Source organism: Rhincodon typus, chromosome 20 (genome assembly GCF_021869965.1).
Source record: "Rhincodon typus isolate 14 chromosome 20, sRhiTyp1.1, whole genome shotgun sequence".
Classification (NCBI taxonomy): domain Eukaryota; kingdom Metazoa; phylum Chordata; class Chondrichthyes; order Orectolobiformes; family Rhincodontidae; genus Rhincodon; species Rhincodon typus.
Window position 1 is genome coordinate 39,209,636 of NC_063351.1, and position 24,387 is coordinate 39,234,022.

The 24,387-nt window shown below is 40.9% G+C and overlaps 1 protein-coding gene across 1 annotated transcript in view; it reads right to left on the reverse strand.

Annotated features, from left to right (window-relative positions):
- LOC109922715 (cytosolic purine 5'-nucleotidase-like) overlaps positions 1-24,387 on the reverse strand; it is a 51,968-nt gene that overhangs the window by 21,916 nt on the left and 5,665 nt on the right. Inside the window, exons 3-4 of the mRNA XM_048609213.1 lie at positions 17,028-17,134; positions 11,879-11,952 (exon numbers count right to left, since the gene is read on the reverse strand). Of these exons, the coding sequence (XP_048465170.1) occupies positions 11,879-11,952; positions 17,028-17,119 (166 nt within the window). The 5' untranslated portion in view covers positions 17,120-17,134. The remainder of the gene's footprint in view (positions 1-11,878; positions 11,953-17,027; positions 17,135-24,387) is intronic.

Here is a 24,387-nt window from a genome sequence, read left to right on the forward strand (position 1 = left end):
CATAGAATCCCTACAGTAAAACAGGCCATTCAGCCCAACCAGTCCACACCGAACCCCCAAACAGCATCCCACCCAGATCCATTCCCCTACCCTACCCCTGTAAACCCACATTTCCCATGGCTAATCCACCTAGCCTGCACATCCCTGGACACAATGGGCAATTTAGCATGGCCAATCCAACTAACTTGCACACCTTTGGACTATGGGAAGAAACCCACACAGACACAGGGAGAACATTCAAATTCCACACAGACAGACACCCTAAGTGTGGAACTGAACCCGGGTCCCGGGAGCTGTGAGGCAGCAGTGCTAACCACTGAGCCTCCACGCCGCCCACGCTGTTTCTTTATTCATTCATCTTCAATATCTACCCTTAATAGTCCCAAAGTGATGATAGAAGCTGTCTTCCTGAACAATATCCATGTGGGTACAGAATCAAAATCACAGAACTTACCATGTGAAACCTGATTTTGTTTTTGTTTTTTTGGAGGAGTTGAGGAGGAGGAGATGGGAGTTGAGTTTTCAAAACAATCTAATATACTTTGGGATATAACAGTGAGAGGTTGGGTTTAGGAATAGGGGCAGAGAATGCCCCATATAAGCATTGTCCCAGTTGGTTGCCAACAAAACCCATCACCCCAAAACCAAGCCGGCTTGGCACCATTTTGAAAACATCAATGCAAGGTTAGCAAACTACATCTGCTCTAAAAAGTGAAAATTTTTGAAAATTGAGGTGGTGAAATGGGAAAATGATTTCTATTAGTTTCTGAGGACGTAGCTAAAGGGCACATTTCCCCAAAAACAGCAGAAGAGGATGTTAGGAAATTGAGAAAAATACAAAGTATGAAAAAAGGGCACAATGATGATGGAAAGCACAATGATAATGGTGACCTTCATGTAATGATCCATGATTCTGCACAGTAGGAATGCCAACCAGTAGAGTGCTTCATTTTACATTTAATAAAACAAAGGAAAAAGCAAAGAGCAAACTTGCATTTCTATAATGTTTCAAAATCAGTGAAATACTTTTGAAGTGCTGTTTACTGTTGTAATGTAGAAAAATGGCAACTAATCAATACAAAGCATGATCCCACACTGCAGGAGACAAAAGATCAGATACTCGGTCTTGATTGAATTTGGAATGTTATTCAGCACAATTCGAGAACCTTCCGTTTGTTTGTTAACGGTGCAATAGGATCTTCAACAATCTCCTGAGGGAGCCAACAAGACAGAATCAGAAACCACCTTAATGATTCACCAGGACAAGGCAATATCTGAGCCCAAGACTAGGTAGATCCAAAGTTTGATTTCAATCAGCTGCAGGTTCAGTACACAGATAGGACTGGATTCAGCATCTAACTCCAAGGGGCTAAAAAAAATGTAATCAGCCAGGCTTCCAATGGATTTGGCTGTGAAGTGTTCACACTTCAATAGTTTGCCAACACTCATGGGTTGATCATACAAAAATGGCCAAAATGGGAACAATGAAACACAGCAAGTGTCTCTTATCAGATGCTTTCAAAATTGCAGGCTGAATTTTTCCGAAAGCAAGGAAGTCACACCGCTGGGTTCGAAAAAGGATCTTGAGCATGCACAGAGAGATGGTAGAACACGACGTGTATTCACCCACCAACTGAGAAGTGTGGCCCAATCAGAGGGCTAGCAGTTCAGTAGCACAGATAACCACTCGAGGCTGCAGAGTGGGAAAGACGGAACTTCTCTGCAGTCACTACCCTTAGAGTGGAGGAATTCATTCCAAGGGCAGTGAATCTGGAGAATGCTTTGCTACAGAGAGCTGTTGAGGCAAAGCATTTTAAGGCTGAGATAGACAGATTTTTAAAAACCAAAAGAACTGTGGATGCTGTAAATCAGAGACAAAAACAAAATTACTGGAAAAGCTCAGCAAGTCCGGCAGCATCTGTGAAGGAAAAAACAGAGTTAACGTTTCGGGTCCGGTGACTCTTCCTCAGAACTGAATAGACAAATTTTTAAATCAGAAAAGAATAAGGATTATGGGTAAAAGGTAGGAAAGTGGAGTTGAGGATGATCAGATCAACCATGATCTCATTAAATGGCAGAGCAGTTACGATGAATGGTCCATTTCTGTTCCTACATCTTACAGGATGTTGAGATAGACTCAAAGGTCCGGTTAGGCTAAATGGCAGGTCCCAGCAACAACTGGCTAAACCCTTCAGTTGCAGTATTAGAGGCATGGAAACAGCAACTACCATCAGAAGGTCCCACTGTAGGCTATGGACCAGCCAGAATGGAAGATCCCAGCCTGGAAACCCACCCAAGAGGTTCCTGACAATTTCCCCATGTGGATAGGAGCCTATCCATGCTGGTTAAATCCCAGTGCGAGCAGAAAGTAACTATTAATTGGCTATCTACCTCCAGTCAGTAGGCAGCCACACTAAGGCATTCCCATTACAAGAAATTAGAACAGGAATAAACCATGTGGACCATCAAGCCTCTTCTGCCATTCATTATTACCATGGCTGATATTGCCTGCCCAGTCCCTGTTTTCCTCAATTCCTCGAGTCCATAAATTTGTTGTGACCAGTCTTAAGTATATCGAATGATAGAACATTCACAGCACTCTGGGATAAAGAATTCCAAAAATTCACAGTCCTTTCAGTGAAAAAGTTTCTCCTTGCATTCCTAAAATGATCCGCTCCTTATCTTGAGAAGGAGTCTCCATGTTGCACACATATTTAGGTCCTCAAGAATTCTCCATCATTTAATGTGATACAAGCTAACTGGATTATGACCAAAACACAACTTTCCTGCCTATATATTGAAAGATGGCTTTCAATTCCCCAGCCAGGGGAATTACCTCCCCATCTACCTACTCAAGTGCCTTGAAATTATCCAGTGGTAGAGGGATTCATGTGGTCATCAAATATGATAGGCATTTATTCACATCAGGACTTCAAGCACTCATCTCCACATTTGGGAGGAAGAACTTTCCTTGCCTTCAGAAATATGACTACTACTTTCAAAGACTGTCAACAAATCATGTCATAGAAACTATAAAATACTTCCCTCATCATTGTCAGGGAAAACACTGTCACTTATTCTCCAGAGTCATCTACTTCCCGTTGTTTAGAGATTCTAATGGTGTGGCTTCAGACCTTTCAGAGAAATGTCCAACATGGTTTGCAGTCAGACAACGCAAAGGAATATGATGAAATCAACTCCAGGAGTGCTGCATTGTATCCATCAAAGCACTGACGCAATAAGTCATACATTTCTGTGATACGTGTTTCAAAGATCCGGGGATGCAAGAATCATCATCACAATGCTGCATTTGCTCCAGATTTGATTCAAAACTGTTACAGTTTAGACAGATCTCTGAAACTGACACCTTCAATATTCAGACTAGCATCAAGGAAGGCTGAGAAATGTACCCATGCTATTTACAATTTAGCCAACAGTGGCTATTCACTTCAAAGTTCAACATTAAACACTGTGTCATGGGCAACTCTTTAACCACAGTCACCTCCCTGCAAAAACTAAACTGTCCATCGCAAATATATGACCTGCAATGTGCAAATGTCTGCAGTGTGGTGGCCTACCCTGCACTAGGTTTTCCCTCTTGATCACTTCAGTGTTGTATTTTTCCTGACCAATCTGCTGCTGCAGATGCATCTGTCCATTACAGTATCAGTAAGAGTGACCGCCACAGAGTCCTTGCAGACACGACGTCCTGCCTTCACATCGTGTTGTGCAGCATTATCACATGCTGAATGGAACAGACTTTGAACAGATCTAGCAACTCAAAACTAGACACCCATGAGGCACTGTGTGCCATCAACAGCAACAGATTTGTACTTCACAATCTGCAATTTCACGGCCCAGCATATCTCCAACTCAACCATTACCATCAAGCTAGAGGATCAACCCTAATTCGATGGAGACTGCAGGAGGGCATGCCAGGAGCATGACCAGGCATATGTAAAAATGAGGTGTCAGCTTGGTGACATCAAACAGCATAAGCGGCAAGTAATAGACAGAGCTAAGCAATCCCACAACCAACAGATCAGAACTAAGCTCTGCAATCCTGCCACATCCAGTTGCAAATGACGGTGGACAATCAAACAACTCACTGGAGGAGGCAGCTCCACAAATATCTCCATCTTCCCAGATGGAAGATTCCAATACATTAGTGCAAAAGGTAATGCTGAAGGCTGAAGTATTTGCACAATCTTCAGCCAGAAGTACAAGTGCCAATTCAATTCACTCCACTTGATACCAAGAAATAGTTGAATGCACTGGATAGTGCAAAGGCTATGGGCCCTGACAATATTCCTGCAATAGTACTGAAGACTTGTACTGCAAAACTTGCTGCTCCCGTACCCAAGCTTTTCCAGTATAGTTACAACAATAGCATCTACCCAACAACATGGAAAATTGCCCAGGTATATCCTATACACAAAGCAAGACAAATCAAATTACCACCCCATCAGTTTACTCTCAATCATCAGTAAAGTGATGAAAGGCGTCATCAATAATGCTATCAAGCAGCACCTGTGCAGTAATAACCTGCTCAGTGACGTCCAATTTGGATTCTGCCTAGGCCACTTAATTTCTGACCTCAGTAGAGTTTGATTCAAACACAGACAGAAGAGCTCAATTTCAAAGATTAGATGAGAGTGATAGCCCTTGACATCACTACCACATTGAAGGTGTGTGGCAACAAGGAGCCCTAGCAAAAGTGGAATCAATGGGTATCGGGGGCAAACTGATTGCTGGTTGGAGTCATATGTGGCACACAGGAAGATGGTGGTGATTGTTGGAGGTCAGTCATCTCTGCAGCAGATCCTCACAGTGGTGCTGGAGGCCCAACCTCCTTCAGGTGCTTTAATGATCTTCCCTCCATAAGGTTAGAAGTGTAGACATTTGCCGATGATTGCACAATATTCAATACCATTTGCAACTCCTCAGCTACTGAAGCAGTCCATGTTCAAATGCAAAAAGATCAGGACAATATCCAGGCTTGGGCTGACAAGTGGCAAGTAACATAGTATCACACAAATGCCAGGCAATGACCATCTCCAAAAAGAGACAATCTAACCACTGCCCCTTGACATTCAATGGTGTTACCATCACTGAATCACTGATGTCACCATCACTATCAACATCCTGGGTGTTACCACTGACCACAAACTTAACTGGACTCGCCACATAAACAGTGGCTACAAGGGCAGGTCACAGGTTAAGAATACTGTGGTGAGTTACATACTTGACTCCCCATATCCTATCCATCACCTATAAGGCACAAGTCAGTAGTGAGATGAAATGGTCCCACTTGCCTGGATGGGTGCAACAACACTCAAGAAACTTGACGCCATCCAGGGCAAAGCAGCCCTTGACTGGCACCACATCCACAAGCATCTACTTCCTCCACAACCAATGCTCAGTAGCAGAGTGTGTGCTTTCTACAAGATCCACTGCAGAAATTTACAAAAGAACCAGACTCAACACGCTCCAAACACCCAACCACTTCCGTGTAAGAAGACAAAAGCAGTTGATACATGGGAAAATCACCATCTGCAAGTTCCTCTCCAAGCCAGTCACCATTCCTTTATTCTTGCTGGATCGAAATCCTGGAATTCCCTCCCCAAGGGCATTTTTGTTTTGTTTGTAGAATCCTCACAGTGTGGATGCAGGCCATTCAGCCCAACAAATCCACAGCAACCCTCCGAAGACCATCCCATCCAGACCCACACCCCCTACCCTATCCCTGTAACCCTGCACTTCCCATAGCTAATCTACCTAGCCTGCATATCCCTGGACATTATGGGCAATTTAGCATGGCTAATCCAGATAACCTGCATATCGTTGGACTGTGGGAAGAAACTGGAGCACCCAGAGGAAACCCACGCAGACATGTGGATCAATCTACAACATGTGGACTGTAGCAGATCAAGAGGGCAACTCACCACCGTCTTCTCATGTGCAACGAGAGACGCACAATAAATACTGGCCAGCCAGTGATGCCCACATCCCATGAGTGAATTTTAAAAAAATTGTCCTTGAATGTTGCCAAAACAAAATCTATAATCAACACATCCCTAGTCAGCCAAATATTCCACTTCCCACACACATTGAAGGAGACACTCTGGAATACGTTGAGCACTTCCCATACCTTGGTAGCCACCTCTCTCAAATGGCCACCATTGACGAAAAGAACCAACACTGGATCAGTACCACTAGCTCAGTCTTCTACAAACTACAGCAGTAAATGTTTGGCAAAGACCTCCACAAGTCAACAAAAGTCTGGCGTATCAGGCAGTTTTGTCACACCCTCTGGTACTACAATGAGAGATGCAGTGTGAATCAGCAACATACTAAAACACTAGAGTGATTCTACCAGCAATCTTTCCATTATATTCAACCTGAGGACAATCAAACAAATGCGCACACACTCCTTGAAACCAGTTACATAGCAGTCAGGCAAAATGGACGCAAAATTAATGGATTGACAAGAAACAAAGTATTGGTGAACAGTAATTTTTTCAGGCAGGATTGTAGTGGAGTTTCGTCGGGGTCAGTGGTGGAATCCTTACTCTTCCGGATGTATATTAATAAGCCTAGAATTGTGTTTCCTAAGTTGCAGAAAATACAAAACTTGGAAACATTAGCAACCATGAGGAGATAATGTAGAATTTTAAGTACTTACGCAGGTTGATATAACGTGCAGCAAAGTGGCAGATGAAATTTATTGCAGAGAAGTGTGAAGTGATTCATTTTTGTGGGAAGAAATGCAGATATGCACTATAAATTAAGGGTACAGTTCTAAAGGGGATGCGGGAATTAAAAGGGACCTGGGTGTATATTTGCACAAATAATTAAAAAGGTGACAGGAGAGGTTGAAAATGTGGTTAATAGAGCAAACAGCATCATCGAGCTTATCAACAGGGGCAGAGTACAAAAGTCGGGGAGTTGTATTTAATTTGCATAAAACATTGGAGTATTACATCCAGTTTGGATACACATTAGGAAAGCATTGAAAGCATGAGAGAGGGTGCAGAAATATTTAATGAGGATGGTCCCTCAGATAAGCAATTTCGATTATATAGTCAGTCTGGGGAACACAGGCTGTTCTCATTGAGGAAGATAAGGTTGAGATGAAATTTGATAGAGGTAGTCAAAATCATGACAGATCTGGACAGAGTAGATAGGAAGAAACTGTTCCTATTGCTGAAAGGGAGAACCAGAGGGTGTATTTTTAAGGCAACCAGCAAAAGAAACAATGACAACTTGAAGAAAAATGTTTCTAATCAGTAAGTTATAATCTAGAATGCAGAGAGAATGTGGAGGTCAGTTCAATCAATCAATCAAGGAATTCAAGGGAAAATTGGATCATTACTCGTAAAGGAAGAGAATGTGCAGGGCCATGGGAAGAGGGCAAGGAGTGGCATTAGGTGAGTTGTTTCAGAGACCCAACACAAACATGAACCATTCCAACTATTCTACAATTCTACTCATAAAATTAACTTTGATGGACTAGACAAGACATCTGGACAATTTCTCTCTTTGCTCCAACCCTCACCACCATTCACAATGCCTCAGATACTGAAGCAGTCCAGGTCCATAAATAGCAAGATCTGAACATGGCTAGGCTTCGGCTGATGAGGGGCAATAACATTAATACCACATGTCAGACAATGACCATTTCTATTTAAATTTAAATCGCTCCTTGACATTCGATGTTATTGGGATCACTGAACCCGCGCCCCCACAAATATCCCAGAGATGTCATTCACTAAAAACTGAAGTGGACCAGCCATATTAATACCGTGGCTACTAAAAGCTAGGAATCCTGCAGTGCATAACTCAGCTGATTTCCTAAAGTCTGCCCACCATTTCAAAAGCACAAGTCAAGATTGCAATGCGATACTCCCCACTTGTCTGGCTGAGTGTAGCTCCAACAATACAAGAAAATTGACTTCAACCAGGACAGAGCAGTCTGCATGACCGGCAGTACTATGTGCCGTCTACAAGATGCACTGCAATATTGACCAATGCTTCTCCAACACAATCTTCCAAACCCATAATTTCCACACCTAAAATGGACAAGGTGAATGAGAACACCACCACCTTCAAATTCCTCTCTAAACCACTAACCATCCTGATTGGGAACTATATTACAATTCCTTCACTATCACTGGGTCTAAATCCTGGAACTGTTCCTATCAGCACTGTAGTTGTCCCTACACCACAGGAAAACACAAAGGACTGCAGTGGTTCAGGAAAATAGAAGTAGGCAATAAATCCTGGCCTAGCCAGAAACATTCACATCCCTTAAACTAGTAAAAGAAACTGGGCATTTTTGCTTTATTCAAGGGTTATCAGCAAGGGAAATCCTTGCTCTTTGAACTGGATTGGTTACATACACTGAACAGGAAGACAGAATCTCAGTTTAATCTATCTTAAAAATGGTACTACCAACAGTGCATTATTCATGATTCACAGCACTGAAATGCCAGCTACAGAATCAGAACACCACCTCAATTCCTCAACATTCCTAATTTCCCCAATGCTGAGGGCAAGAATGGCTCCAAGAATTGTTGCCTGCACCCGTTCCCAGAATAGGAATGCCATCTACTAGTATTTGGCTGTGAATCTGAATGAAACCATTTGCCAACCAAGACAGTAAATTCAGTTTAAAAATCTCAATCCTTTGGTACATTGTGTACATACAATCTATTCGTAAGAGCAATCCAATTTAGTTTGAAGCTGCTGCTGTTTCCCCATTTTTCTACAAATCCATCGTCTTGGATGACTTTGGATAACCCTATAACCAAATTAAAATCTATTTTGCAAACATGTGCCATGTTGTTGAGCCAAATGACAGCTTCACTTTCAGTTCAGAGGCTCAATAATCAAGATGAACTATGAACAAACATGCAGTGTTTGGGGTCACACGCTTAAAATAAGTATCCTGACCTCTGCCTTGCTAAGCATGCACTTTTAGCACTTCATTCAATGAATGAGAATCTAGATTCTATCTCTGGTTTCCTTTTTTCCTTTCCCAGGATTTGTACTCTGGCAAGACCTGCATTTGTTGCCAATCCCTAATTGAATTTGAACAGAGCAGCTTACAAGTGTTGACAAGTATGGATTCACTGTCTTTCCGCCCACTTTTGACAAAATCAGAGTGTGATGAGGACTCAGTACAAAGACATAAAAGTGCTAACTTGGATATATGGCACAGTTGGGGATTTCTGCTAAGTTTTGTTCAGGCAATAACTTAGACGAGCAGGAGACAATAAGAACTGCAAATGCTGGAAGCCAGAGGCAACAGGTGCAAGGCTGGAAAAGCACAGCAGGTCAGACAAGCATCTGAGGAGCAGGTAAGTCAATGTTTTAGGCCGAAACTCTTCTTCAGTACTGATGAGGAGTTTTGGCCCGAAACTTAGATAAGCAGTCAGACTCCAATTCAGACAGTTGAAATTGCATGCTAGCTTCGAGGTGGTCTAGCTAATAAGTCTTTTATCCCTCCACCCATAAAACCAACATTTTTTGTTTGTCTGAGTCAGTCTGAATGTTTCAACAACCACAACCATGTCCTGATAGTTCATAGCTTTTTACTTGTGATTAGAATTTACTTATTTGCAATAAACAGTAATTCTTGTTAAGTGCAGAAATCTAGTCAATGTTTTGTTATCACGATTCCAACAGACAGGTAAAAATCAAGGATTTTTTTGCATACTTTGATTAAATCATTAACTTGTGATGACCCTGGGAATAGTTGTGTACTTTCCCAAGTTGCTGATAACAACCACAACAGTCATTTTGGAGGAGTGTAATGAGTCTATGGAACAAAGCTACAGCAAAAGACAGGCAAGGAGAAAAATAAAACTAAACTTTAAATATAAAAACTTCTGAGGGTCTTCCAATGAGTTGTTGCTGCAGGTGTTTTTGCCTTTATTCTTTCACAGGATGTGGGCATCACTCACAAGGCCAGCATTTACTGACTATCTCTAATTTTGCACTGCTAGGCACTCTAATCTCTAATTTGGCACTCTCTAACCTGGCAGCCCATTTCAGAAGGAAGTTAAGAGTGAACTACATTGCTACAGGTTTGAAGACACTTGTAGGTCAGATCAAGTAAGTGTAGCAGATTTTACTCCCTAAAGTGACAATCAGCAAAGATTAGACAAGTTTTACTTCCAGATTGTATTAATTGAATTCAAATTTTACCATCTATCATGGTGGGATTTGAACCCATGCCACCAGAGTATTCGCTTGTGCCTATGGATTACTACTCCCAATGACAATATAATCACTTCACCCAATGAGTTTTAGGGTGTTGAATGGAAAGTAAGTGGGTCGAAAGGCAGTCTGGAGTGTGACACTGCACTAGGTTTTACCATTCAGTGGAAGGAGATTTGATCCTACAAGTACACTGATTCACTCGGTAGCAGCTGTGTGTAACACAATCCCAAAAGCAACCAGACAACTAAACTGAAATGTCTTCACTGTGCTTTACTCACCCAGATAGACATCACAGACAGTACCAGGCTGCCAGAATGGAGCAAAGACATTTTCTCCAGTACAGAAGTAAACCATGTGTCTGAGGCCAGCCGACCATGACAGTACAACTTACGCACTGCTGTAATCACCTTTCACAACCGAAATACTTTACAGTCAACAAAAAGCTTTAAGATCTTGTAACTATTGTAGGAATAGTGGCCAGATATGTACATTGGCATAGCAAGATCCCATAAACAGCAATGTTGGTGAGCTTTCCCTGGTGTGACATGTGCAGCCCTGGTCTGAATGTGTGTGTGCATGCATGCGTGCGTGTGCGCGCGCGTGGAAGAGTGGCAGACAAACCATCTCGACCAAAAGGCAGCACAATCCTCTGACAGCGCTGCATTCCTTTGTCACTGTACCGGAAGAAGCAGCAGCTGTATCTGGCATGACCTTCAGACAAGGAAGCAGGTGCGCTACACGCTGAGCACAGCTGACCTCTGGTTTCAGTAATACCTACTCTCACTGCAAAAGAATTGTTCTCAGGGGAGCTGTGAAAGCAGCATGCAGAAACTACCATTTGATAGCAGTTATTCTGGGATAGATGGCTGTTACATGACCTCTGTCCCAATGACAGATTGTCATCTACTACTGTGATATGGTTAACTAGGTTGAGACTATGACACTTCTGAGATCTCTGCATTTCTGGTGTTTGGAAACCTCTGTTGCTGCCAATAATGAGGCTCTTGCATTCGCTAGTTCCAAGAACTAAATCTGAAATTCCCTGACATTGAGAAAACACTAAGTAGGTTGTCTAAATGCCTTTTCTGGGAAGAGATTAGGAATAGCACAGCGGGTGTTAGTGATTGCAAAGTAATCAAGGGAAAAGTTGGTAGCTTTCAGGGAGCAATGACCTCGGATTTTGACCTTTTTTTTGGGGGCGGTGGTCCCTGAAATGTTTAGCAAAGAGAAAGGGAAGAAAGCTTTCAGTTCATACAGTTCTCCATCTTATTTAGTACCACATGAAGGAACAATAGTCTGACTCTCCTCACTGCCTTCCTGATTTAGGGAGCAGAACATTTCAAAGATATCTGGGTAGCTCATTACATTCCATTCAGTGTTAATGAAATTTTCAAGCTGTCAGCTACAACAGCAGATTTAGTTACAACTGTTCCTCAGATCTGTGTCTCTCTGTTGGAACCCGACTGTGTGGATATCACAAGAGGCAAAATAGGCTGAGCTCTGATAGCCACTCCAGCTGAGCAGCCCTATCAGCAGGGAAGGAAGTTAGGGAAAATGAAATAGTAAAATACACCATTCTCTGAACTAAACTGACTTCAGTTCAGCAAATAGTCATTTTTGATTGAATCCCATTAGAACTGGCATTGCTCACCTGCTAGAGTGTAGTCCATGTCAAATCCAAAACATTTAATCTTCTCCATCGCCAAACTGCGGTTTACAAACACTCTGGAAAAAGCAAAAACAAGCCCATTGTCACAGGGAAAATGAATGAAAAAGTAGGAGAAAGAAACCAATGGTGTAATAGAAAAGGGAAGAAAGAATGCTAGAAAAGGAGGGAAACAAAGCACAGTACATCTGGTTAAAAAAAACCATTGGAAGACATTATTGCCTGAGACAAAGTCAACGTTAATAAGAATATTTCAAATGTCAGGAACACGCAATAGGGTTGTTATGGATTTAAGGTTTATGCACTTCGAAAAGGGGATTCTTGATTTGGCATAAGTGTTGTTTGATAAACTTTCATTAAAATAATTGCTTGGTTTTACACAGTTTAAACAGTGTTTAAAACAAAATGTCAAAGTTTTTTTGTTTTTTGCACTCATCAGGACTCGAAGGCTTGATTCTAAAAACCTAGAAAGGAAACAGATGGTACCAGTTGGTTGAACAATGGTGGATGTGGAGATACAACAGAAACTGTTAATTATCAATATTACTAGCTGATTACGACCTGTCCGGTTAGAGTTGAGAATCATACAGCACAGAAACAGACCTTTTGTTACAACCAGTCCAAGCCAAACATAATCCTAAATTAAACTAGTCCCACCCTGCCTGCTCCTGGCCCACATCCCTCCAAACCTTTCCTATTCATGCACCTATCCAAATGTCTTTTAAACGTTGTAATTGTACCCACATCCACCACTTCCTCAGGAAGTTCATTCCACACACAAACCACCCTGTGTAAAAAAAAAAAGTTGCCCCTCATGTCTTTAAATTTCTCTCCTCTCATCTTAAAAATGTCCCCCCTAGTCTTGAAATCCCCCATCCTAGGGGGAAGAAATTACCATTAACTCTATCTATACCTCTTATTATTTTACATACTTTAATAAGGTCACCTCTTAACCTCCTATGCTCCAGTGAAAGAAGTCCCAGCCTATCCAGCCTTTCTTTATAACTCAAACCTTCCATACCTGGCAACATCCTGGTAAATCTCTTCTGAACGCTCTCCAGCTTAATAATATCCTTCCTATAACTGGGCAACGAGAACTGGACACAGTATTCCAGAAGAGACCTTATCAATGCCCTGTACAATCTCATCATGACTTCCCAAAGCCTATACTCAAAAGGACGGAGTAATGAAGGCAAGCATGCCAAATACCTTTTTAAAAATCCTGTCTATACATTATGCAAACTTCAAAGAATTACCTGCACCCCTAGGTCCCTCTGTTCTACAACGCTACCTAAGGCCCTACCATTATTGTATAAGCATTTATCCAGATTGAACTCCATCACCCATTTTTCAGCCCATTGATCCGTTTTATTAAGATCCCTTTGTAATCTTAAAAAACCTCCTTCACTGTCTACTAAACCATCAGGGCTTTGCAATGGGGAATACAGCAGGGGTTGAGAGTCTCCTTTATCCTTTCCTCAGATGAAAAAACTGCAATGGATGGGCAAATTTCTTTTGCCTACAAAGGAACAGGGTCCTGCAATTGAACATATGCAGCCTCTACCATATGAAAAATGATTCAGTAACAGCCTGACTAATCATATTAAATTGGCTTCTGGTGTAATTCTTAGCATAGTTGGGATTATGTGGTAAATGTTGTTCTTTAGCAGAATCATATCTAATGTTAGACGTAATGCTGTGAGGTTTGCAAACAAGGGCTGGTTCGACACAGTCAGCATGCTGAATTACACTAGAAACCAAATTTAAAACATTTGAGCTTGCAGCGAGATTCACTTGTGTTTGCTACAAGCTACATCTATTCATACACAGGATCCTGTTTGTTTTAAGAAAAAAAATTGTTCACACTTGTAATTTTTTCTTTCAGGAAGGGTTTATGGACATTACTGTCCCCTGCCACATTCCCTAAGGCCAAATCCTGACCAGTCTCTCTGCTTGGTCGAAGTTAAATCAGCTAAATATAATTGACAATTAACAGTTCCTGCTGCATCCCTATGCCAACCATGTCCAACTGATCATCACCTTCTTCTCATGCTGTATAAATTTGAGTACCCTTTCAAAGTTTGGTTTCTTGCCTCTCAATCCTCATGAATACAAGACAAAAATACATGCACTTTGTATCTCTTTAGAGCAAGCTTTCATTTACTATTATTTTTCCCAACAAGCTGTAGATATAAGGAAACCAGAAACTGACGTGCCCATGAAATGTTTCAACACATTTCTGTGCAGACTGGTAGAGGTTTAAATAAGAACAGTTCAATTCAAAATTATTATTAGTCTCTCAAATCTTCTTTGAGACAGAACTCATGAATACAGATTGTAAGTAGTCGAGAACCCAAACCTCATCCCTCTGGCACTACGATAGTTACAGATTCTAAGCCTGAATATGACCCATTTAACCCTGTTTCCTCTTAGCTAACCAATTCTCTATTCGTGCTAATATTTTGTTCTGTACACTATGACCTCCTATTTTTGGTAGGAATCTTTGATCTTATCGACGAACTTTAAAAATCCAATTCCCCACATTTACAGGTCTTTATATTGCTTATTACTTCTTCAAAAATAAACTAATAAGTTAGTTAAACATGATTTCCCTTCCACATCCACTGATCCCTCAAAGATGCTACCCAAGTTGATAGGGTTGTAAAGAAGGTGCATGGTGTGTTGGGTTTCATTGGCAGGGGAATTGAGTTTAAGAGCCACGAGGTTATGCTGCAGCTCTATTAAACCCTGGTTAGACCACACTTGGAATACTGTGTTCAATTCTGGTCGCCTCATTATAGGAAGGATGTGGCAGCTTTCAAGAGGATGCAGAGAAGATTTACCAGGATGCTGACTGGACTGGGGGGCAGGTCTTATGAGGAAAGGTTGAGGGAGCTAGGGCTTTTTTCATTGGAGCGAAAGAGGAGGAGACGTGACTTAATAGAAGTGGACAAGATGATGAGAGGTGTAGATAGAGTGGATACCCAGAGATTTTTTCCCAGGGTGGAAATGACTGTTACAAGGGGACATAATTTTAAGGTGATTGGAGGAAGGTCTAGGGAAGATGTCAGAGGTAGGTTCTTTATACAAAGAACAGTGGGCACCTGGAATGCGCTGCTGGCAGTGGTAGTACAGTCAGATACATTTAAGCGAGCCTTGGATAGGCACATGGATAGTATAATATAGCATATGTAGGGTAGTTTGATCTTAGTTGGATAATAGGTCGGCACAACATCATGGGCCGAAGGGCCAGTACTGTACTGTACTGTTCTATGTTAAAACCTAATTGACTCTGCCCAACTGCATTAAGACTTTCTGCAAAACTGCATTAATGATAGATTTGAGCATTGTCCTTACAACAACTGTTCAGCGAACTGGCCTGTAGTTTTCGACTTTCAAAATTTCTTGCATAAGGATTTAAATTTACTATTTTCCAATCTGATGGGATTTATGTAAGTTACAACAAATGCATCTCCACCATCTTCACAGCCACCTTTCTTAAGATGCAGACACCAAGATCTTGGAACTTGTCAAATGTCTGAACATTTCCTCAATACCCTTGCCCTGATGATTGCAATTGTCTTGAATTCCTCCCTCACATTCACCTCTTGATTTAGAAGTATTTCTGGGATGTTGTGTATCTTCCATTGTGACAACTGACAAAATATCTAATCTGTATTGGTTAATGTGGCACCAGGCAGTACCATCATCTGCAAAGGTATCAGAGGATGTCCCAGACTGATTTGGCCAACATTTGATGTCTGACTGGAAGATTTAATTTCTTTTCATATAACCAGCTCACAAATCCAAGTGAAACTTGCTTTTATGTTCCCAGACAGGGACTAATTCAGAGGATTTATAATGCAGCAGCTAAAGGGGTTGCATGGCCTACTTATATTATCACAAATCCCTAGGAACAGCTTGCAAATTTAAGTTTAGATTAAAGGTCAAAAACAGTTTTAACAGGTGTTTGGCAGTTCAGAGGATTAACTAAATTGCATTCCAATCACAAGCAAAGCACAACTCACACTTCACAACTTTTTAAATTGCACTTCTCAGATTCCTGAAAATTGCTCATTTTTTGATAAATTCTGAATAGATGTTATTACAGACAATCTTGTGATGGGCATGCTGTAACAAGTAATTGGAACCAGGGAATTTCAGGGTTCTGATGAAAGTTCGTGACCTGAAACATCAATTGCTTCTCTGTGTATTTCGAGCATTTTCTACATTCGGTTTCAAGTTTTTCCCCTGTGATCTGGAGAAATGTGGAGAATTTTATGTGAATAAATAACTGTTCTCAGGTAGGGTTCCAGTAGCAGCGTTACAAAAGGCCCAATCCACAGGGAAGAAAGGGGTAAACTACGTAAGCCAGTGAATTCATGAATGTTAGAAAGAGTTCAGGATGGGACTGGGTTGTGGTGTCCTTCACATGGTGTTCAGATTCACCAGAGTTTCCAAACGTCATGCCCTTATCAGAATGAGAATGAGTGAACAACAATGCATTTTCATACCATCTCAAGTTTTGCCCCTATATTACAAATCAAACTCTTTTTCTTTGAACAGCCAGATTTAAGCCTGTTCAACCTCAGCAACATAACGTTCAGATTCAACTAGCTCATTAAATGACTGACTACAATCTGATACAAATATACTTGACCATGCATACTTTCCTTGTTCAAAGTTGCTTTACTTCAGATCACATTCAAGGGCCAAGACGACTTTTTTGATTTGTTTACCAGTCTCAATACTTACACTGGACAAAATAATAAGCAGCCAATAGATTTTAATGTGCTGTTTCCTCTCACAGGATATTGACTGGCTCAAACTGAATGGTGCCAGGATGTTGTTAAATGCAGCCCAACACTTTTAACTGCTGTATTGCTTGAAGCCCACATACCCTGCAATCATCCATTCTTGGGCTATATTGTTAAATTTTATATATATTAGATGTGCTTGGTCTGGCTTGAAACCTTAATTATATCCAACTAACTCAACAAGACAGCAAATTACGTAGCCCTAAATAGCTGGATGGGCTCTCTCAACTCTGCCCCATGCTTCTCAATTACTTGCATTTCCTCCAGTACTAGACCCTTGAGTAAGCCTCTCAAGTCTAAAATCCACTGCTACATACCGGTGGTAAGCCTCACGTCGGTATTTCTTCATGGTGCTACCATCCATGGTCCCAGAAAGGTCGGCATTGAGTTTCTCACTCCACGAGCACATACTTGCTTCAGTAATCTGCAGTGGGGAGGATGACAAAATGTCATTCCACAGCAGAAACACTACCAAAAGTTTCAAGCCAAACAACACCACGGAATAAATTTGAGCATTGGCTGGCATTGAAGGAAGTAATCCTCCCGCAATATTTATAAAAGCTTAACCCAATGACAAAGGTCGCCATAACACACACAATCTCCAATATGAAATATCCATCTCCCCTTTAAAGGCAGCAAGTGTTTCACTTTGGAGGACAACTTTTCAGGTATCAGTAATGCAAACAACAGTCAGATGAACTGAGACAAAGGAGCAGAGGTAGGCCAAACAACTTAAGTCTGCTTCAACATTCAATGAGATTATGGCTCCCACATTTTCCCCATAACCTTCAGTTCCCTTAGGGATTAAAACTCTGCCCATTTCAGCCAAACAGATCAGTGTCACATACATCATATTAATCAACGCTTTTTTCATGGAACATAGGTGCTGGCTGGGCCAAAGTATTATTGCCCAACCGTAATTGCACTAGAAAATGTGGCATGCTATCTTCTTGAACCACTGCAGCCCATTTGGGAGGAGAGGGTGAAAGCAGGGGAGAGCTATGCTCAGGGCAGTTAGGAAAGGAGTTCCAAGACTGCATTCAGGAGAATAATCTACAGCAGTAGGTTTCCAGTGCAACCATAAAGGAGGCATTGCTGCACTCAATGTTCACCAGGCTGGATGCACAGTTGAGATCAAAGTGTTGGAGATTTCTTTCATTTGAATTTTTTTATTGCACATTTTCTGTTAAAAGGTCAGATGCAAACCCCTAAAACTCATACTCACACAGCTCTGACCATTTGCCAGTTTTCTAGCCCTCTTTATAGGTGCAGGAGCACCTGAAATTAGCAAGATAAGAATGCCCTAGCCAACTGAAGCTGCTCACCAATTACAAACAGCAATTAGAAAAAATGTATTTGAGAAACATCAAACAATTTCTCATTGTTATATTCATTGCCTGGAAAAGGAAAGCATAAATTCATACAAAACTTAATGAGACCAGAAAGACTAGCAAAAGAATCCAAATGAATCAATTTAAAACTCTCAAAAATAAACAAACTTTAGGAGTTAAGCCATACATAACAGATTACTTCTGATGAATGACCAGCTAAATATATTTTGGTGGATGATTGAGAGACATGTTGACTAAGATACCAAGAAAACTCCCTGTTTAAATCGTGTCCTGGATCTTCAACATCCACCAGGACAAACAGCTGGTAGCTCCATTTAAAGCTTACTTATTTCTTCAATCTTGATCTTCAGTGTAAACCAATCAAGTCCTGGGACAAGGTTGGAATGGAACAACATTTTGATTTAGCTGATAGCCAAATGCACTGTGTTAGTTGATGGCAACCTGCTTTAACTCAAATCAGTGCCAGCATTAACCATTGTGTTTTTGGCCAGGACACAAGAGAAACTCACTACTCACCCTATAATAATGTCATTGGATCTCATGTATTCACTAGAACTGGTCAACAGGTTCAGCATCTCATCTGGAAAAAAAAAGCAGCCCACTCAAAAGTCCTAGTTTGTCTGCTAAAGCCTTGTATCAGGGCTTGAATTCATAGCCTTCAGGAATAAGAGGCCATACAAACACTCATTTGTATAACATTGGATAGGTTCATCCAATAAAAGCCACATCTAATGTACACAAATGCTCGGCCAACATTTATTCCCATCCATAATTGCACAATCACATCACTGTGGGTCTGGAATCACACATCGGCCAGACCAGGTAAGGATAGCAGTTTCCTTCCATAATGAATGTTAGTGAGCCAGATGGGTTTTTCAGACAAAGAACAAAGAACAAAGAACAACAGATTCATAGTCATCATAAGACTCTTAATTCCAGATTTTAATCGAATTCAAATTGCACCATCTGTTGTGGTGTGATCTGAATATGCGTTTCCAGAACATTACCTGGGTCTCTGGATCAACAGTCCAGCGATAATACCATTGCCTCCCGATTATCTATGAGCATCGGCACCCAAAGCAGCTTGCACACACAACACGATACGATATCCAGATATTTAATTACACTTGTCCCAGTGGTTCAAATATCAGCTTCTCATCAAACATGGGCTCAACGTACTCACTCATGTTACCAACTCCTATCAAACTGTCAACAGATCTTTCCCTATTATGATGCATGTGTTGTGGAGACCATCTTTCACTCAGAACACAAGGTTAGCACAAAAGTTCAGCAAGAAATCACAGGTATGCTAGGGTTAATTGGAATGTTCTGACCTGCCTTCAGCTCAACTACAGAATACTAGGGAGCAGTTTTTTTGCCTGCTCTTGTCACTCTGTTAACACTTAAAAGTAAAGGGACAGTAGAAAAGGATACAAAATGATTGAATGACAGGAAACAGCAGGGGTTTGGTTGTTTTTAGGGTTGAACAAAGATTTAGAATGCAGATCCTCAGATATCAGTATTGAAAATCTCACTTTTCTTGTTGTATATTAAATCATCTAGACCTTCATGTACATAGTACAATTTAAAATCTGTGGGTGACACGAACTTGCAAGTATTCTGAATCATGAGAAGGATAGTGCAGAATTTCAAAAGGACACAGACAGGACGGTAGAATGACAAGTGGCAGATGAAATTAACTGTGGAAAAGTATGAAGTGATTCATTTTGGAAGAAGACAGAGGTAATATACAATAAAGGGCACCATTCTAAAAGAGGTACAGAAGCAGAGGAACCTAGGTGTAAGTTATTTGATAAATGTCCTGACAGGTTGAGACAGCAGTTAATAAATCATACACCATTTTAGGCTTTATTAGTTGGGATAGAAAGAGTACAAAAGCTAGGAAGTGATACTAAACTTTTATCAAACACTGGTTCAGTCCAAACCAAAGCATTGTGGCCAGTCCTAGGCATCGCACATTAGGACAGACGTGTATGCCTGGGACACAGTACAGAAAGAAATGACTCAAGAATAGTTCCAGAGATGAGGAATTTCAGCTATAGTTGGGATTGTGTGGTAAGTGCTGTTCTTTAGCAAAATCATATCTAATGTTAGACGTAATGTTGTAAGGTTTGCAAACAAGGGCTGGTTCGACACAGTCAGCATGCTGAATTACACTAGAAACCAAATTTAAAACATTCAGTTGAGCTTGTAGCGATGTAATATAGCTAAATTGGAGGGGTAGAGAGGAGTAAGAACAAAGTGCTGAAGAAACTCAGCAAGTCTGGCAGTTTTTGAGGAGACAGGAGTAGAGTTAATGCTTAGAGTCCAATATGACTCTTTTTCATAATAGAGAAGACATCTGATACAGATATTCAAAATCACAAGCAGCCTGACAGTAGAAAGGGAGAAACTGTTCTCAGTGGCACAAGAGGTCACAGATTTGAGGTAATTGGCAAAGAAGAAATGTAACACAAGGAAAAATGTTTTCAGTGAGTGGTAAGGGTCTGGGCTACGTGGCTTCAAAGTACAGAGACAAAATGAATGGAGGCTTTCAAAAAGAAAATGAATCATTATGTGAAAAAGGAAAAAATCCACAGGGCAATAGGTAAAAGGCAGCATGGAGGCACGAGTAAAGTTGCTCCTTCTGAAAATGTGTTGCTGTCACAGCAATCACTCATTAACAGATATGATTGCCTATCTATTTACACTAGTTTTCACTAATTCCACATCACTGGTCTTGTGTTCTGTGAATCCTTGTGTGGCTGATGAGACTGTAAGCACAGACATGACAAGCTGAATGGCTTCCTTTCTGTGTAACCATTCCATGACTACAAGTCAACTATAAAAAAACCTTATTAGACCGCACCTAAACAAGCATTTCTGGACACTATATCTTTGTAAGGCCTTGGGGGAGGTGTAATGTTAATACACAGAATGATCGTTGGAGTCCAGGCTTTACTTTATGAAGAGATCACACAAACTAGGGCTATATTCCCTGGAAGTTAGAATTTTAAGGAGACACCTTAATCAGAGTTCAAGATATTAATATAAACAGACAGGGTAGATGAAGAGAAACTCCTTGCACCAATTAGTGAGTCTAAGAGCATGGGGCAGAGTGTAAAAATTAGAGACAGAAAGTGGTTGAAGTTCAGAATTCTCCACCAGAAATAACAATTGATTCAAGATCAAATATTAATTTTAGTAGGAGATTGGAAGATTTGCTAACCAGGGATAGTGGGAGAAAGGCAGGTAGATAAGTTACGACCTTAACAATCAGGCTTGAAGAGGTGAACCGCTTCCTTTTGTATGTTCCTACACAAGAAGGCTCTTGGGAAATGGCCTAGAATATGGCTGGCATCATTGGAATTTTTTTTTTATTCATTCATGAGATGAGGATGTTGCTAGCCAGGCAACATTTATCACCCATTCGTAAATGCGCAGAGGGCAGTTGAGAGTCAACCACATTGCTGTGGGTTTAGAGTCAGAGACCAGACCAGGTAAGGATGGCAGTTTCCTTCCCTTAAGGACATTAGTGAACTAGACGGATTTTTCTGACAATTGACAATGGATTCATCATTAGACTCTTAATTCCAAATTCTGATTGAATTCAAATTCCACCATCTGCCGCGTCAGGATTCGAACCCAGGTCCCCAGAACATTATCCAGGTCTCTGGGTTAACACTCCAGCGATAATACGAGGCCGTTGCATTCCCTTAAATCATATTCCACCAAAAGTCAGCAGATTCAGGATGAGGGAGGACTTAAAAGAATTTCAGCAGCTCCCAAGCAAGAGCTGAGTGGACACGACTATCAGATCATTGTCAAAAGGCCAATGGGAAACCACTATCACACAGCAAAAGGACAGAGGGCATGATAAAATAAACCAAGCAATCTATTTGCATGAATCAGTGAGTAAGCAACTTAAGGGCACCAATCTCATTTGTGACAGAACAAACAGAGGGGTCAGGAAAACTAGTTATTTATTAATTTATGAGTGGGTTGTCAGAAATGCACACACTGGGGGCAGGGAAAAGAAGAATCAATTATGGAATGTTGTGGACATTTTTCTAGAACAGAAAGAATTGAAGATTTCCCTCATGGAGGCCATTAAAATTATGAGAGTTTGATAGGACAGCTTAATAGAAGATAGCTCCAGTTATGGAGGGAATGAAGATTAGCTGAAATTAATAGCCATGCATATTTCAAAAGTAAGATTCAGAATTTTACCCAGTGTGGTGAGAATGTGGAACCACAAATGTAGTAGGAAACAGGAAGTTAATCAAACTAAGAAAGGAATAGAAAGATGGGCCTCTTCCAGACATACAACCTCCTCCAAGTGTTCCTCCAACTCCTAAATTTAATCACATCAGTGGTGGCTGTGCCTCAGCTGCTGTGGATCAAAGCTCTGAAATTCCCTTCACTCGTGTGCTGAGATGTTGTTAAAGACATGTTTGAACAAATTTTTAGTTACCTGGTCTAATATTCTCTTTTGTGGCTTGGAGTCCAATTTTGTTTGATAACACTCTGGTGATTCACTTTGGGTTATTTTAGTCCATTAAAAGGCACGATTATAAATACATGCCATTGTTCTTGCTGATGGAGTGAATGAAGTTAAGTTCACAAGAGGATAGTGTGGAGCAAAAGCACTGGTACAGACCAATTGAGCCAAAATCAGTGTTATAAATGAGAGTAATTCTACATGTATGTGATAAAAATCAAAAATTAAGATAGGTTCACAAAGAGGTGAAGACAAATCAGAAAGCTGCTACAAAGAGGAAACACAGGCCCAAAACTTTCAGTGCAATATTTCCAATCATGTAGTTTTGGATTTTAATTATCAAATTGGAGTGATCAAATTATGCGTAGTCCGACTGCACGGCGGAGCAAGCTCAAGGGAGTGGGTGGCCCACTTCTGCTCCTAATTTGCACATTTGCATATCAAGCCTCCTCTCATTTTTGTTTTTAAATGTACTATTTCATGGGATGTGGACATCACTAGCAAAGCCAGCTTTTGATGCCCATCATCAACTGCCCCTCAACTGATTGGCTTGCAGGCCATTTTAGAGGCAATTAGGACCGCGGTGGCTCTGGAGTCATAACAAACCAGACTGGAGGACAGCAGATTTTCTTCCTTTCAAGTGAAGGGCTTTAATAAATCAGATGGGCTTTTATTAAAGCGGATTATAGTTTTATGATCACATTAACAGCTTTATAATCCAGATTTATTTAATTGAATAAAAATTCCTTCAACTGCCATGGTGTGTTGCAAACCCACATCCCAGTACATTAACCTGGACCTCTGGACTATTAGTCCAGTGACCTTATCACTATCCCACCTTCTCCCCAAACACTCCCAGGTCTGGTACAGCATGACATTAAATATACAGCAGAGCTCTCCCTACTCATAAATGGAAAGTAAAGCTCCTGCAACACTATCCCCATTAAATACCGTCAGGTTTGGAACAGCACGAGTTAAATACATAGTCAAGCTCCCTGTACTCTTAAAAGTGAAGGTCAAGCTCCTGTACTTTGTGCCCATCAAATACTCCCAGGATAGGTACAACACTGAGTTAGATGCACCAAAATGTATGTTCCCACATACCAGAAAGTTCACATACAAAAATAAAACAAAGCTTTTTGTGGCATTTGTTTTTATTTTCTATAACAGAAAACAACAACACTCTGAAAGGCAAAATACAAGTTGTTTTTGAGAGATGACCTGTTCCAGAAAACAGTTGCAAACTCAGATGCATTGTCAGAAGGATTAAAACACTGGGGGCCCGGAATAGAACCATGACAGACGGCGTCACATTGAAATTGAAGCTAGGTTTAAAAAAACAAACTGATCTTCAATAATCAGGAATGTTCTTGTTTAAAATCGGAGATTGGTGCACAGTTAGCTGAGGCAGCAGATTATAAAGGAGTAGCACCCTAGAATCGAGGGGAGAAACCAGGAGGGGATTCATTTCTGATAGTTACCCAATAATACATGCAGAATATAGTTCTGAAAAAGCATAAGATTGGACTCTGTTGTCCCAGCCTTGTGCATGAACAAGTTGAGAAACTTATTGTCTAGACTTAGAGGTATTGACTGGCCACTCAGGCTAAGAACTCTGACATGCTGTCACATTTAAAACCCTTATTCCAGCAACAGATAGCACCTTTGGGAGATGGGGACCTTAGAGCAAACTCACGGACGAAAACTGTAACCAGATTTTCACATGTCTCCTACCTTCTAAAAATAGAAAATCTAAAAAAAGGAAAGTGTTGCTACAATTTTAAAATCTGGGTCATGAAATTCCACTCCTCAAAGCACAAGGAC